The sequence below is a fragment of the Danio rerio genome, chromosome 24 (assembly GCF_052040795.2).
Source record: "Danio rerio strain M-AB ecotype USA chromosome 24, GRCz13ab, whole genome shotgun sequence".
Classification (NCBI taxonomy): Eukaryota; Metazoa; Chordata; class Actinopteri; order Cypriniformes; family Danionidae; genus Danio; species Danio rerio.
Window position 1 is genome coordinate 6,768,962 of NC_141044.1, and position 16,461 is coordinate 6,785,422.

At 36.8% G+C, this 16,461-nt stretch overlaps 3 protein-coding genes across 7 annotated transcripts in view; 1 reads left to right on the top strand and 2 right to left on the bottom strand.

Annotated features, from left to right (window-relative positions):
- Window positions 1–1,281: 1,281 nt before the first annotated feature.
- On the bottom strand, window positions 1,282–6,615 carry enkur (enkurin, TRPC channel interacting protein). The gene is given in 5 exon segments (NM_001305613.1): window positions 1,282–1,591; window positions 1,789–1,935; window positions 3,714–3,946; window positions 4,363–4,508; window positions 6,343–6,615. Coding segments are annotated over 5 exon segments (780 nt in total). The 5' UTR covers window positions 6,423–6,615; the 3' UTR covers window positions 1,282–1,417.
- A 132-nt stretch (window positions 6,616–6,747) lies between these two features.
- Window positions 6,748–13,229, top strand: thnsl1 (threonine synthase like 1). The gene is made up of 2 exons (XM_087309082.1): window positions 6,748–6,819; window positions 8,784–13,229. The coding sequence occupies exon 2, from the start codon at window positions 8,806–8,808 to the stop codon at window positions 10,996–10,998; it is 2,193 nt and encodes a 730-aa protein (XP_087165208.1). The 5' UTR covers window positions 6,748–6,819; window positions 8,784–8,805; the 3' UTR covers window positions 10,999–13,229.
- The window catches only part of dpp6a (dipeptidyl-peptidase 6a), a 480,122-nt gene continuing 475,271 nt past the window's right edge, over window positions 11,611–16,461 (bottom strand). For all 5 annotated transcript variants that reach the window (XM_087309078.1, XM_087309080.1, XM_087309079.1 and 2 more), the window contains one exon: window positions 11,611–16,169. In XM_087309078.1, the coding sequence (XP_087165204.1) occupies window positions 16,020–16,169 (150 nt within the window). In that variant the 3' untranslated portion in view covers window positions 11,611–16,019. The remainder of the gene's footprint in view (window positions 16,170–16,461) is intronic.

Below are 16,461 nucleotides of genomic sequence, written 5' to 3' on the forward strand. Positions count from 1 at the left end.
ATATTCACACTTTTTATGTTAATGCATTTAATATAGTAATATTTCCCCTAACATATATTCATTGGGCAGTACAAGTTATTTTAATAAATGAGTTCTGGTACTGACCACCTGTGATTTATTATTATTTTTTTTTATTATCAAATATTTCCCAAATAATATTTAACAGAGCACGGAGTATGTCAGTGTATGTAGTTTCAGAGTATGCCTTTTTTTCCTCAAGAAAAAGTCTTATTTGTTAATAGCAGTTTTTTAATTTTTTAAAAACATTTTAGGGTCTATATTATAACCCCCCTTAAGCAATATTTATTTTCGATAGTCTACAGAACAAACCATCATTAAATAATGACGCCTAATTACCCTAACTAGCCCAATTACCCTAATCTATAAACTTTTAAATGTGACTTTAAGCTGAATACTAGTGTCATCATGGGAAAGATAAAAGAAATCAGTTTGTGAGTGTATATATATATATATATATATATATATATATATATATATATATATATATATATATATATATATATATATATATATATATATATAAACATACACACACAGTTGAATTCAGAATTATCAGCCACCCTTTGAATTTCTTTGTTTCTTTTTTAAATATTTCTCAAATGATGTTCAATAGAGCAAGGGAATTTTCACAGTATATCAGATAATATTTTTTCTTCTGGAAAAATTCTTATTTGTTTTATTTCGGCTAGAATAAAGGCAGTTTTTAATTTTTTAAAAGCCATTTTAAGGACAAAATTATTAGCCCATTTAAGCTATATTTTTCCCGTTTATACAGAACAAACCTTCGTAATACAATAACTTGCCTAATTACCTTAACCTGCCTAGTTAACCAAATTAATCTAGTTAAGCCTTTAAATGTCACTTTATGCTGAATACTAGTATGTTGAAAAATATCTAGTCAAATATTATTTACTGTCATCATGGCAAAGATAAATCAGTTATTAGAAATGAGTTATTAAAACTATTATGTTTAGAAATGTGTTGAAAAAAATCTGCTCTCCGTTAAACATAAATTGGGGAAAAAAATAAACAGGGGGTCTAATAATTCAGGGAGGCTAATAATTCTGACTTTAAGTGTATATATATATAGTATTGTATAGTAATTTAATCCAGTAATTTAATTAAGTATTTACTTCTTTTGGAATTAATGTTCATTAATGTTCACTTGAGCAACACTAGAAACATTGAATAAGAAAGCGTAGATCAATCATTTGGATTCCAAATTTACTTTGAGCAATGGAATTACCAGGAGACCATTGATTTAATCCATCACTTTCTTTATTAGATTTATTGCTGTAAAACTCTACTAAAGCCCTTTAACAAAGACAACAGATGACAATGAGCGAAGACATCTGTTTTAAATGTTGTTCTTGGATATTTGCTGAACTCAGAACTACTAGTTATTGGAAATGTAGATGGTTTTGTGACGCTCAATCATGTCAATATCTCTCTCCAGCTGCTTCATTTCCTGCTCTAGTCGCTCCTTCCTGTATTTTTTGGGAGCCGTGTCAATGACAACCGAGAGACCCTGGTATTGGTGATGAAGATCGTCCCAGTTCTTCTTCAAAGCCTGTCAAAAGTCAAGTCATTAGACAATTCTTGCTATTTAAAAAATCAGTATACAGCCTTTCTTAGACAAACAAGCTTCACAATTACCTGTTCAAATAAAAAAATTAATATAGCACATTTTGCAATGCAAAGCAATAAGAGAGAAGTGTCTGTAAACAATTCAAAATGATGTATTGCATAGTTTGTTTTTGTCTTTACCTGCAGGATTTTGAATCGCTCTTCACCCGAGAGCTGTTTCATGGCCCCTTCTTTCATCCGCTCTTTGACGTAGCTGTCATATTCCTCTTGTGCTTTCCTGACTTCCTCTCTGCGCTGAAGCAAATATTCTGGAGTCTGACCATAATCCTGGAAACACACATTAAAACATGCCTGAGGAGGAGTCTCTTATTTGTATATATATATATATCTATCTATATATATCTATATATATATATATATATATATATATATATATATATATATATATATATATATATATATATATATATATATATATATATATATATATATATATACATACATACACACATATATACACATATATACACACACACACACACACACACACACACACACACACACACACACACACACACACACACACACACACACACACACACACACATATATATATATATATATATATACACACACACATACAGTCGAAGTCAGAATTATTAGCCCCCCGTTTAATTTTTTCCCCAATTTCTGTTTAATGGAGAGCAGATTTTTTTCAACACATTTATAAAGATAATAGTTTTAATAACTCATTTCTAATATCTGTAATTTATTTTTTCTTTGCCTTGTTGACAGTAAATAATATTTTACTAGATTTTACTAGATATTTTTCAGGACACTTTTATATAGCTTAAAGTGACATTTAAAGGCTTAACTAGGTTAATTAGGTTAACTAGGCAGGTTAGGGTAATTAGGCAAGTTATTGTATAACGATGGTTTGTTCTGTAGACTATCGAGAAAAAAAAATAGCTTAAAGGGGCTAATAATTTTGACCTTAAATTTTTTTTTTAGATTAAAAACTGCTTTTATTCTAGCCGAAATGAACAAATAATTCTTTCTCCAGAAGAAAAAATATTATCAGACATACTGTGAAAATTTCCTTTGTCTGTTAAACATAATTTGGGAAACATTAAAAAATAATAATAATAATTCAAAGGGGGGCTAATAATTCTGACCTCAACTGTGTAACTGAGGGCGTTTAATAGCGAACAGGAAATCCACAAAGTTAGAGAAATACTCATCAATTATGCCACAAAATCAAGTTTTAGGAGTTTTTCAAGTGAGAATATAGTCAAACTGGCAGTTTATGTATAAGCATAGCGCGTCTTTAAAAAAGGACACAATTAACTTTGCTCCTCTGAATTGATACATTATATTGCCAAAAAACTAATTCCTCAATATTTTTTTCTTTGGGATGTGCAATTCTCTTGATAAATATTCTTTAGTTGAAAAATATGAATATTCTGCATTATATGTACATACAGATTTACATAAAACTGCTGAATGTACAGTATTTAAGGAAGTACATTATAAATAATTGTAATAAAATTACCTAAACAAATGAAAGGCAATTCTTGTTTAGCTGAAATAATTTAATTACAGTAACGAATTACTTTATAACTAATTACACTCAACCCTGGTCACAGGATTTTAATATAACAATTAATGAATACATTTTTATATTAAATCGCTTTGAGCGGCTTCATAAATTGTTATAAAATATTTATTATTTAAATGATTTGCTCTTCGTTTCCTTTAAGCAGAGTTAACAAACACTGCTTTATTTTCTTGACATTTATCAAAAGCAACTATGACACCGTTTTGTGCAGACGAAAGTGACTTGATGAGTTTATTACAACTATAGAAGTAAATGGTTACCAGTTTCCAACATTCTTCAAAATATCTTCTTTTGTGTTCAACAGAAGAAAGAAACTCATAAATGTTCTGAAACCACTGAGGGTGAGTAAATAGTGAGAACATGTTTGGATGAACTATCCCTTTAGGCAAAAGGGGTCCAGTACTAGCAAGGTGTGCTTAATAAAGTATGCTAGTGTCTGTTCTGCATGAATACAAAAGCAGGAAACTGATTAAATCCCTCTCCTCACCTTCTTCTTTATATATTTAGGAACGAGACCAGAGTTTTCAAGCGGTTGCTTGTCTCCCTTTTTTGTATCAGTGTACGCCGGCTGTGGTTTCTTCGGGACTGCCATGATATTCTCAACGGCATTGGTCTTAATGAAGTTCTTGTTGGTATGAAGACCCATGAGCGGCTTGTCAGTTCTAGCAGGTACTGGTGGTTTATAATGCAGCTCATCATCTTCATATTTAAATGGTTTCTCTGAAACAGCAAAAATTAATGATCAGACAAATCTTTAGTGATTTATACAAAAACATTGGCATTTATTATTGTATGAAAAGATATGTATGTTATGTAATAAAAGTGTAGTTTATCCAAAGATGAAAATGTTGTCATTATTTACTCCTCCTTAACTTCCAAACCTGTTTGAGTTTCTTTCTTCTGTTAAATACAAAGGAAGATATACTAAAGACTACAACAACAACAACAACAAAAAGGTCATTTACTTCAATAGTAATTTTGTTCCTGCTATGGATATCAATGACACAACAGAAGAAAGATATTCATACAAGTTTCGAACCACTCAAGTGTGATGAGGAAATTTTTATTTTTGGGTGAACCAAGTAAATTTAATAAATAAATAAAAAAAATATATATATATTAGATATTTCACATACTTTCAGGGAGTTTGGGTTCCTTCGAGTGTTTTAGTAGATATTTCTGTGGCAATGGGACGTCCACTTTAGCTGGTCCCATAGATTTATTAGGGGCTTTGTTTGACTGTTTCTCCAGTTTCACCTGCTCTCTGAACTTTGACATGTACCTGAAAAAAGAAGATGCTACTGAATGAATGTCACAGAAAACACGTGCTTCATTCAAATCAAATACACTCACCGGCCACTTTATTAGGTACACCTGTCCAACTGCTCGTTGATGCAAATATTTAATCAGCCAATCACATGGCAGCAACTCAAAGCATTTAGGCATGTAGACATGGTCAAGACGATCTGCTGCAGTTCAAACCGAGCATCAGAATGGGGAAGAAAGGTGATTTAAGTGACTTTGAACGTGGCGTGGTTGTTGGTGCAGTCAGCTAAGAACAGGAATCTGAGGCTACACTTCATGCAGGCTCACCAAAATTGAACAATAAGAGATTGGAAAAATATTGCCTGGTCTGATGAGTCTCTATTTCTGCTGCAACATTCGAATGGTAGGGTCAGAATTTGGCATCAACAAGATGAAAGCATAAATCCATCCTGCCTTAATTCAACGGTTCAGGCTGCTGGTGGTGGTGTAATGGTGTGGGGGATATTTTCTTGGCACATTTTGGGCCCATTATTACCAGTTGATCGTCATGTTAACGCCACAGCTTATCTGAGTATGTTACTGACCATGTCCATCCCTTTATGACCACATTGTACCCATCTTCTGATGGCTACATAATGTGCCATGTCATAAAGCTTGAATCATCTCAGACTGGTTTCTTGAACATGACAATGAGTTCACTGTACTCAAACGGCCTCCACAGTCACCAGATCTCAATCCAATAGAGCACCTGGGAGGAATGGGAGATTCACGTCATGGATGTGCAGCCGACAAATCTGCAGCAACTGCGTGATGCTATCATGTAGCATGGACCAAAATCTCTGAGGAATATTTCCAGGCCATTCTGAAAGCAAAAGGGTGTCCAACCCAAAGTGGCAGGTGATTGTAGATAAAATGGGGGGATGAGGGAAATCCCATTTAAAACACATTCTGACAGTACATTTTGCATCAGTTTCTGAACAGAAAGCACATTTACCAATTCTTTCTCTGTACTGCCGACAGCTTTTTGCTTAATTTCGGTAAAGTTGGTTTTATATTCGCAAGTTCAGACTTTCTTGTTAATAATATGATTTCATAAAGGTAGTATTTGCAAATTCCAAATAGAGAAATCATATTAGCAGTCAATGGCTATCAAAGTACAAAAATGTTCACAGTCATATAGATAATGTTGTTTTGAAGTCATAAATTACATGGGATTTGAGGCCGAATATTCAAAGCTCCATGGTAAACAATATATCTGCATGAATGTGCAAATATAAAACCAACTTTACCTCAGTTTTTGCTTTGTTTGTGGGATATAGGTGATGATTCACATACGTTCTCCTAAAACAGAACATATTGAAGTTCAAATTTACTTGAAATTTTTTTAAATATATCTTATATATTATATTTTTAATATAATATACCTTTTTTAAAATAGATTTTTGATATATCATCATATTCACATTTGCTATAGTAACGAAATGAGTAGACAGTGTTATAATGAAACAAACAACTACGTTGTAAAATATAAAACCATGACAAATTATTATTTACTGGGGCAAATATTCGCACATTTGAACTTTCTCGCTAATATAATTTCATTAAAGTATTCTTCGTAGTAGGGGAAATCAAAGTAAAAATAGCAACAAACAACTATTAAAGTAAGCATATTGATCACAGCCATTTAAATATGGCTAACGTTAGTTTTGTTTTGAAGTCAAACAAGTGATTTCACACCTTCAAGTTATCACTATTCATAAATGAACCAATGTGCGACAATAAAACCAATTTTACCTCAATTTATTATTTGAGGCCTTTTATTATTGATAAGTCTGGAACTCAAACGTTACCTGGGGGCTTTCATGGTTTTCTCTTCCTCTCTGGGGATCAGATTATAGATGCTCTCTGCAGGATAAATGGTGTCGCTCATGATGCCCGATGACAGAGACGAGAAATGACAAGAAAGAGAGAAATAGAACTGCGATATGAATGAAGACGTGTTTCTTCGGCGTTGTTTTACAGCTGTCCCTATGACAACTGCTGCCAAGCAATGTTAAACAAACAGCTTCTCTCGTGTTTTATTATTTCCCGCATATTAATTTCGTTATTTTAGCTTATGTTCTTTAAACATATAACTACAACAAACGACATGCTAAGCTAAAGATTTATTTCGTTATTATGATTTAAAGCTGAAGGAACAAGCCGTTTATTAAACCAGTAAACGAGAAATGTCCCTTTGCAGTTGCCGTATTGCCAGGGTTTGTTTACAAAGCAGCCACTGTGAGCGCACGTGAAATCCTGTACTAGACAGATAGACGCCGTTTTAGGTAAACCTTGCTTACTTTGCTAGTTTTAAACGTAATAGTTTCGGCAGTTAATAGTGTAAATCTATGTAATGTGAATTTTGAGAATATTTACAAAGATCCATAATGCACATTTACTAACCAAGAACCCTTTTATCCAGCTATTCTTACGAACAACATTAAGCAAAGTACTTATAAAAGAGCCATCTAACTGTTCTTTTACTTGAAATCTCCAAGATTCTGTAATTCCACAAGCCCCTTACCCTTTTTTAGTACGCATGCTTATACATATTGTATGTTTAATACTCTCAAGACACTAGGTCCAATTGTACAAAAGACAGACCAAACAATAGGCTACAAACCACACAGTATGCACCTCAGCAAGCATAGGGTTGATCAACAACAGTAAAATGCTATTCTGAGAATTCTGACAGATGAAATTTCTCACCAAAGCAAACAATGACCTTACAAAATAATTCACCTGACTACACATCTATGTTTTTAAGAAAAATCCTCATACAATCATTGTATGCAATCTGCAGGTTATGAAAGATCATTTTTTTAATTAATACCATTTAGGATCTGTGTATAAAGAACTGCAATCATTTCTAAAGAGGTTTACCTTAACCTGCTCTGAACACAAGTAAAACTTTCTCACCAGCATATTTGCTTTAATGTATATATATATATATATATATATATATATATATATATATATATATATATATATATATATATATATATACATACATATATATAGACATTGACATTATATATAAGAAATAACCTTCAACGTATTTGTCTCATTTATATTTTGTTTTCTTTGTACCACTGATCCGTTTTTTCTTTTTCTTTGAATTGTATATATATATATTAGATATATTATATATATATATATTAGTACTCTGTCATTTATACAGAGATAGATAGATAGATAGATAGATAGATAGATAGATAGATAGATAGATAGATAGATAGATAGATAGATAGATAGATAGATAGATAGAGAGATAGATTTTTTAATACTTAAACCTACATATTGTGTGACAAATTATTAATCAATTAGTAAGTAAAGTGCATTTATATAGTGCATATATTGTGTATGGCCATACACCTAAAGCGTGTTACAATCATCAGGGATCATCAGATCATTCGTTGATCGCAATAAGAAAATATATAAATAAATAAATAAATAAATTTAAAAAAAAAAAATATATATATATATATATATATACCCACACCACCACCAGTCAATCATTATAGTATTTATTTGTTCTTATTGCAATCAATGAATCCATGTTAATCCATATTTTTATTTTACATTTAGTGTATTAATGTGTGTATTCATATATCCATGAGGGTATATTGTTTAATTTAATATTACAAAATATTAAGTTAAATTGATATCATTTTTAATTATCAAAGTATAATAACTTGATCATGCACTCAAACTGCCTTTGCAACAATTTAATCAGCTTAAACTAATAATGAACAAAACAGTATGCAATAAATCTCATATCAAACATCCTTAGGTGAAGTTTATGAACAGATTTTTGAGATGAACACGTGCTTATGATTGACCACGGCTGGTCTCGCATCATCAATCACTAACCGACCAGTTAGACACATTCAAATGCATATAGTCTGCCTTACTTACTTTAGTCGTCCTTGTTTTTTTGGCGAAACCCCTTTTCCATCCTGACTCCTTCCACTCCTATAGAAGGGAGTTCTTGAGACTCTCCTCTCTCTCTTCTGTTTAAATGGAGGGAGCCCTGGGCTTGTGGATCTTCAGAGCTCAGGGCTCTCTCCTGGGATAGGATGCCAAATACGCTTTTACTTAATCAAGCATCAGCTAAGTGTGAACTCTTGAAACATATTTAAAGTACAGTTTAACAAATGCAGTTAAGACATTGCATTGTTCTATTACTTTACTATCAGATGTACTGACATGGTTTTAATTCTGATCCTTTTTTTTATTTGCTTTCCAGATTATATGCTCTTCTTTCCAAGATGATCCCTGCAGTTTTAGGCCAGCTGTTGACTAAAGTAAATAGGCTAAAGTCTCACATGCTGTTTGCTCCATGTGGTTCTTCACTCTTCACAGCAGCACAGCTATCATCAAATCAATTCTCTAAACCTCCTGATAAAAATATCCTCCTCATGGGTCTTCCAGGAGCAGGGAAGACCTGTGTGGGCCGGATTGTGGGATATAAACTTAGAATGCCTGTTATCGATATAGATGACGATGTTCTTGAAAAGACTTGGGGAATGAGTGTGGCAGACAAGCTCTCCGAAGTCGGCGGAGATCGTTTTATTGAAGAAGAGGGTAAAGCGGTGTGTGGATTCACAGCTACTGGAAGTGTCATCTCAATGACCGGCTCCAATCCGCTGCATCGGGATACAATGCAGCACCTGAAACGCTCTGGAGTAATCGTGTACCTGGATGTAGACACAGAAGATATCATGCAAAGACTCGGTCGAATGAAAGTGAATAGGATTGTTGGTCAGAATTCTGGCGTTTCCATGAGAGATATATTACAATACAGGAAGCCATTTTATGAGGAATGGTTAGATGCGAGAGTGCTTTGTGGGACGGGAGACTCTATAGAGGACGTGGCTGATAAAGTCATGAAGACTCTGCTTAGGTTAGAGGACTCAGAATCAGAGACGTTCATTTCAACGAGGAGCCAAAGGTCAAGCGATCCCAAGTTCTTTAGTGATGTTGTCATTGAAGGTCTCGCACCAGATGGGGGGCTTTACGTACCACAGAAAGGATTCCCTAAACTTGATCCTTCTGAATGGTTGAGGATATCCAACATGCCATATGACATGAGAGCTGTGACCATATTGGAAAACTGTATCCATCCTTTGGATGTGTCCCCTCTGGCATTGAGCAAAATGGTAAACCGTGCCTACAGCCAGAACTTTGCCGATCAATCAGTTGTTCCTCTAAAGCACCTCACTGATCATCAGTACCTTCTAGAACTCTTTCATGGCCCGACTGCCTCTTTTAAAGATCTGGCACTGCAGTTAATGCCTCAGCTCTTCGCCCACTGCTTGCCACAGATGTGCAACTACCTGATTCTAGTGGCCACATCTGGAGATACTGGAAGTGCGGTGCTAAACGGCTTCCGGAATCTTAAAGACAGTGACCGGGATAGGATCGGCGTGCTTGTGTTGTTCCCTGAGAATGGAGTGAGTGAGATTCAGAAACTACAAATGACAGGATTCCAAGGTGGAAATGCCAAGTCTGTCAGCGTCCTGTCCGACTTTGACTTCTGCCAAAGGAGCATTAAACAAATGTTTGGGGACTCCAACTTGATTGGACACTTTGCTGTGGAGTACGCCACAATTCTCAGCACTGCGAACTCAATAAACTGGGCCCGACTGCTTCCTCAAGTGGTCTATCACTGCTCGGCGTACATGGACCTGCTTAAAAATGGCACATTGTCATTCGGGGATCCCATTGATGTGTGTATACCTACTGGCAACTTCGGGAATGCTATGTCAGCTCTGTACGCCAAGCAAATGGGAATCCCAATACGGAAGGTGATCTGTGCGTCCAATCATAACCGTGTCATATCTGACTTCATCACTAGCGGTGAGTACGATCTCCGTGACAGGAGGCTGCTGGTTTCAAACTCCCCTGCCATTGATATCCTAAAATCCTCCAACCTTGAAAGGTTCATCCATCATGCATCTGGTGGAGATGGGAGTCTTGTCAGAGATCTGTTTTCGAGTCTAGAAAGAGATGGGTTCTTTAAAGTGTCAGAGACTTTACGGCAGAAGATAAATCTGGAAGTTCAAGCTGGTTGGTGCTCGGAGGATGACTGTTTGACGGCCATACGGGAGGTGCATAAATCAACAGGGTACATAATGGACACTCACACAGCAGTTGGCAAAGTAGTTGCAGATCGTCTGCATGACAGAAGCTGTCCACTGGTGATATGCTCCACTGCACACCACGGGAAATTTGCTCCGGCTGTCTTAAGAGCTCTTCAGTGTCAAAATATCCCACAGGACCCCGTCAAGCAGCTGGATGAACTCTGCAGCATTGGAGGTCAGGAGCAGACGCATGGAGCTCTCGTAAAATGCATGAGGAGTGCAGGAAATCATCCTCATGAAGTTTGTCAAGCTGACTATAGCAAGCTGACAGATCAAGTAGAAACTATGATACAAGATTTATTTCTGAAAGTCCGGTAAGACCTGCAATGTCCGCAGATGTCCACTAGATGGTAATGTCTGCCAAGAAATAATCAACAATTGTTAATTTGAACACAAGGTGGCAGTAATGTGCTAGGATAAAATTACAATGTTGATGTTCAAGAGATGTACAAGACTTTCATAACTTCATGATGGAAGCCTGTTTTATACTTCTAGTATCCAAATTGATTTTATGTAGTTGAAATGTAATATTGAAAATAACTATCACACAAAAACAGAACATCATGTCAACCCAAACATGAAATTCTCTCTACTTTTGCACAGACAGGCATTTTAATAAACATGTCAGTGTTTTTTTGTACATTGGAAGTCAGTGGTAACCCAAATTGTTTGATCACCAACATTCTAAACAATACAATGTTCTGCAGAAATCAAGAAACCTAAACATATTCAAGATTTTACTATCCTTATAATGTCAAAAACAGAAAATAAAGAAGGCAATAATGTAGATGTGCTGATTTGATTCATTTACCGCCTTTCCCAGATTAAAAAATACTAAAGTAATAATGGTAATCTAAGAAATTACCTTACAGATAGTCATACTATAAATGCACCCATTCACTTAATTCACAAGAAAACAGGACATCGACATCGAAGGCTTTCAGTTTATTTTGGTTACTTACGTATTCATCCTCTTTTCTCCAAGTGAGGAAAACAAATCATGACAAAGGTGATGATAAAATAGTTTGTTTTCTGAGAGGTGCCACAATATGACTGTTCTTGCTGAGTCAGTAAACAGCAATCCCATCACACTCTTGGTCCCATGTGATTTTTTTTTCTGTCCAGTTAGAGGCGTGACCGCGGCCGCTCTGCTCGCCACAGGAGAACGAAACACCTTCATATGCATTATGTACAAGAAACACTCAGATATTCAGAGACTTAAATGATATTCGAGTAACATTTACACATCAAGCAGACAAGACCCAAATCTCACTCACAAAACCAGAAATGAAATCCAGGTAGGAACATTCAAGCCGTCAAAAATACTATGCGGATATTTTAAAAAATAGCTTTTGAGTTGTTTTTTTTCGACATGCAATATGAATGCATCAAGAATAAACATGAACATTTCATCCAAAAGAAATAAAACTGTTCTTCCTCAAGAGCTTTTATAGGCAAACGTCACAACCAATCATATACAGTACTGTGCAAAGCAAATAAACATACCATACATGACATAATGAATGCGAAACATTTGCACAATACTGTATGTTATAGGTGTTAAAGGGACAGACATTTTCATATCATTTGCTCAACCTCGTTGCAAACATTTATGGCCATTAAACAAGTAAAACAAATGTCAAAATTGAATGTTTGTTTTGCTAGAGGACACAGTTGTTCTTTAAGTTAGCTTCTGCGTTTGGGGTGATGGCCCTTTTCTGTTGGTGTCAGTTTGGTAATATTGTTAACCACGCCCCTATTGTTATAAGGGAATGATGCGCCAAAAAGCTCCGCCCACTTCTCAATATTCAGTTTCAGTCAGAAGTACATTAGTACACGCACACTTTGAAGGCTAATTTATACTTCTGCATCAAGCGCACGCATGCTGTGGCCATCCCTGACGCGCACCTCTCAAAAATTTTAACTACACGTCGCAACAATGTGTAGCACAAGCACTGTGATTGGCTTGGTAGCACTGACAATTGTGGGTGGGACTGAGAGCTGTGCAGACCTATTGGAGCGTGTGTTTACAAGTGTAAAGTCCCGCGAATGAGCTCCAGATGGAAAGTTTTGTTTTGTGTTTACCTTAAGTTATTGCTTGTCCGCCGGTTCCCATCTTTAAATGAGCGAGTTTGAGCTACTTCTAAACTAAGGTAGCGTTCTACAAAAAACAAAACACCTACGAAGAAACTCGACACAGAGGAACATATAAACATACTGCCAGCTAGTGTAACGGGGGAAAAAATTAAACTGTAAATTAAGTATGAATGGTGTCAAAATGCTTGTTTTTGTTGAAAATATCTGTTCTAATTAAATCAAAATCCTATGTTCACTGTTAAACTGTGTAATACATCATGGGGAAAAATAGACACCTACAGGTGAGAAAGGGGGTTTAATGGGTGGAGTCAGCCAGCCATTTGGTCAGTTCACTTGTTGTTCAAAAGCTGTTGAGAGTGATTTTTTTGATGACCAGACCTGGTACACTTATTGTCTGTGTGGAGCCCTGTTTTCTTTCGGAGAACACTATAAAGTGAATTTGTTCAGGTAAACTGCTTCCGCGTGATCATTATTAAAAAACATACGCACTAGGAGGGGTAACACTAGCATTTCGGAAATGTTACTGCAGAGAAACACAAATAGCACGCAGAAGTATAAATGTACAGCTACGCGCAGGGCATGCGCTGTGGGTCCCGCCGATCACTCGACGCAGAAGTATAAACCAGGCCTAATGATCCCATACTAAACACTGCTCATGTTCTAATTCATACAGGCTAAAGGATTGTTATGCTGTGTTCACACCAGACGCGGAACGAGGGAATAAATCCCGCTATTCACATATAAATAGACACGTGAACATTTTGAGTTTACTCGCTTCACAATAGACAGGGATTCATGTCATGGGCAGAGCTTCTGTCTGCCCTGTGACTTTTAGCTTTATTGCTAAGTAGCTAAAATGGATTTCATTGAGAGAATAGCTACGATTATGTGCTTCATAAAGGCTGAACAACATGTCTGAGTCCACTAGATCCATTCAGAGGTGCAACCAGCTCTGTGAGTTCATCAACTCCTCTAGAAACTATACCTGGATTTCAGCGGTGCTTCAGACTGAGCTGAGCCCAGTTTGATGAACTGTTGTTAAGTGTCAGCAAGACGATTTCCCCCCAGGACACCAACAACAGGCACTTTGTCATAATCATGGCCCTACAAGAGAAAGCTCCTGATTGGTTAATCGGCGCGAATATCCTTTGAAGGTCAGATTTTCCAACTAGAGCAATTCAAATGTGCAAAATGCTCAACTGGTGCCACTTCATGACGCGATTTGAATGACTCGATTTGCTCGAAATGCACCAAGGGATGTCTATTTGCGTCTTTGCATTGACTTAACATGCAAAACACTTGAGCTTGATGCTTCATCCGCGTCTAGTATGAACACAGCATTAGACTGCGTTAATTAAGGCAACCGGAGCCTGGAACACTTCCCAAAAGACATCATGATTTGAACGGCATCTACGCTTTTGTTAGTCTGTTTTTTATTATCCCGAAGTCTCAACAATCCTAGACCAGGCTGTATCCTAAACAGATGCTGTGATGGTCATGGAGGAGTGGAGAACATGAGACTAATTCCTGAAAGACCCCAGTGATAGATGAGTGTCTGCATCGATACCGAAGGGCAAGGCTGTACACCCACCGGTGACCTACTCACACACACATGCAGTTTCTCCATGATGGACGTCCAGCATTCTCCAGCCTCTGGCACCTAGACTGCAGCTCTGCACCAGAAGCTTGGCCAGAGGAGAAATGATTGTGCCCAACTGAGCCTGGTTTATCTTGAGGTGCTTTCTCTTACTTTTGTCAATTGGTTAAGTTTGTTCCTCGCCACTGTCACCACTGGCTTGCTTGATTTGGGACTTGTGGAGCTGCACATCAATGGATTTGTTCTTCAGTGTTTGGATTTTCAGCAGTGAAATTTAAACCACACTAAACTGAACTGAACTTCAACTCTAAAAACTAGACTAAAGCAGTTTAAATTTACTAGAACTCTTCTGTTAAGCTGCTTTTACACACTTTACATTGTAAAAGCACTATAGAAATGATGATGAATTGAATTGAAGGTTAAATAACTGTCAGAATTGTTATTTTTTAAATAAACTGTCCCTTTAACACAGAAGTGTTTCCTACCCTACTTTTTTATGTACAGATTTGTTTTTGGGCATGAATCAACAAATGTTCTACAAAGTGTCTGTAAACCCTCAGAGGGGCTTTCGTTTAATACTGAGGTAATGCTGAAATCATACATTTTAATTTCATGCTCCATTACTCAGTCCTTAAAGTGGATGGAAAACCGCTATTAGCAGGATGCGAGCGGGTTTGTTTTGTTGGCGATAAAACAACACTGGCTCACACATGCGCAAATAAAAATTTGTAATTCTATTATGGCAACAAAAAAGCGTATGCTTTAGATACAGGATTTTACTCGATCCAACATAAGCCTGGTGATATTCACAAGGGGGCTCCTCGAACATAGTTCGCCCCCATAATAAGGCACAGTGACTAAATCAACATAGAGTGCTTTCTCCGGCACTGACAGACCATCACTTCAAGAAAAAAAAAACACACGATGAGAAGTGGGATCAACAGTCTTGTACAACTGTCATGGTCTGCGAGAATAATGAGAATCGCTTTCGCTCCCCTTCCGCATGATGAAGTTACGGCAATGAATAAACACCATCTAAATACACACTTGAGGCTACACGATTTCCAAGACTCGGACACGCTTGAGAACACGGAAAAAAACAAGTTTTATAGATTATCCAAAGGGAATGTTTTTCTTTACATTGGAACACCAGACACGAGTACAATTGGACATGAGAAGACCTTTTGAACCACAAATGACACGTTCTCCCGACGACAACAACCCCTTTTTCGCCCCCAAAACACCAAATATCAAACACCGAATGACCCCCTTCAGTCTCGCTGTTTCAACTCCTGCGAGTCCCACAGCTCTAGGGGATTCGAGCTCGGCGGTCAGTTAATATCGCGCCATCTCATCCGTCAACGTGATGGACAGACCAGAGACTCCTAACACCTTCAGAAGCTTATAACTGGCCTGCTGGGGAGAGCGAGACGATGTGGCGCCAGCCTGATGCCACGTCGAGGGTTGATGGATGGTGAGGAGCACCTGAAGGGGAGCTGAGGCAGGAACACAAGGCCGGGGCGTTCTCAGAGTCAGCATGCTACACCGGGAGGGAACTGAAAACTGTAGGGTTCAAATCTATGGGTTGCATATTATGTGGCAAAAGGAGCTGGCTTTGTGCTTGGACTTTCATGGAACGGGTGGACTAACCCTCTTCTTCGCTCTCCTCCTCTAACGCCTCCTCGAACACTAGATCCGGGAGCCGGAAACACTCCTCGAAGAAGTTGACCAGTGACTGACTGAGATGTTGTCGCGTCAGCTCGTTGTGAATGAAGTGTCCTTCGTCTGGGTAGATCTGAATGAAGGACACAATGACAAGGTAATCAACCCAATGTCACAACACTTTAAAATAAAAAAAATGTTTGATGTAATAACTTTTGGTATAAACACAAATCTAGTTTCATAGAGTCTGGTCAAATCAGTAAAGTCTTTGATTTGTGAACCTTTCTTACTTTACAAATTTAATTACAAGTGTCTCAGTGTACAAGTTTCAGGATCGTCTCAGAATAATGATGTATAGTTAAAACTATTTTCCATCTTTTTTGTATGAAGGTCTTAATCATATATACAGCAAGTAAAATGTTCTC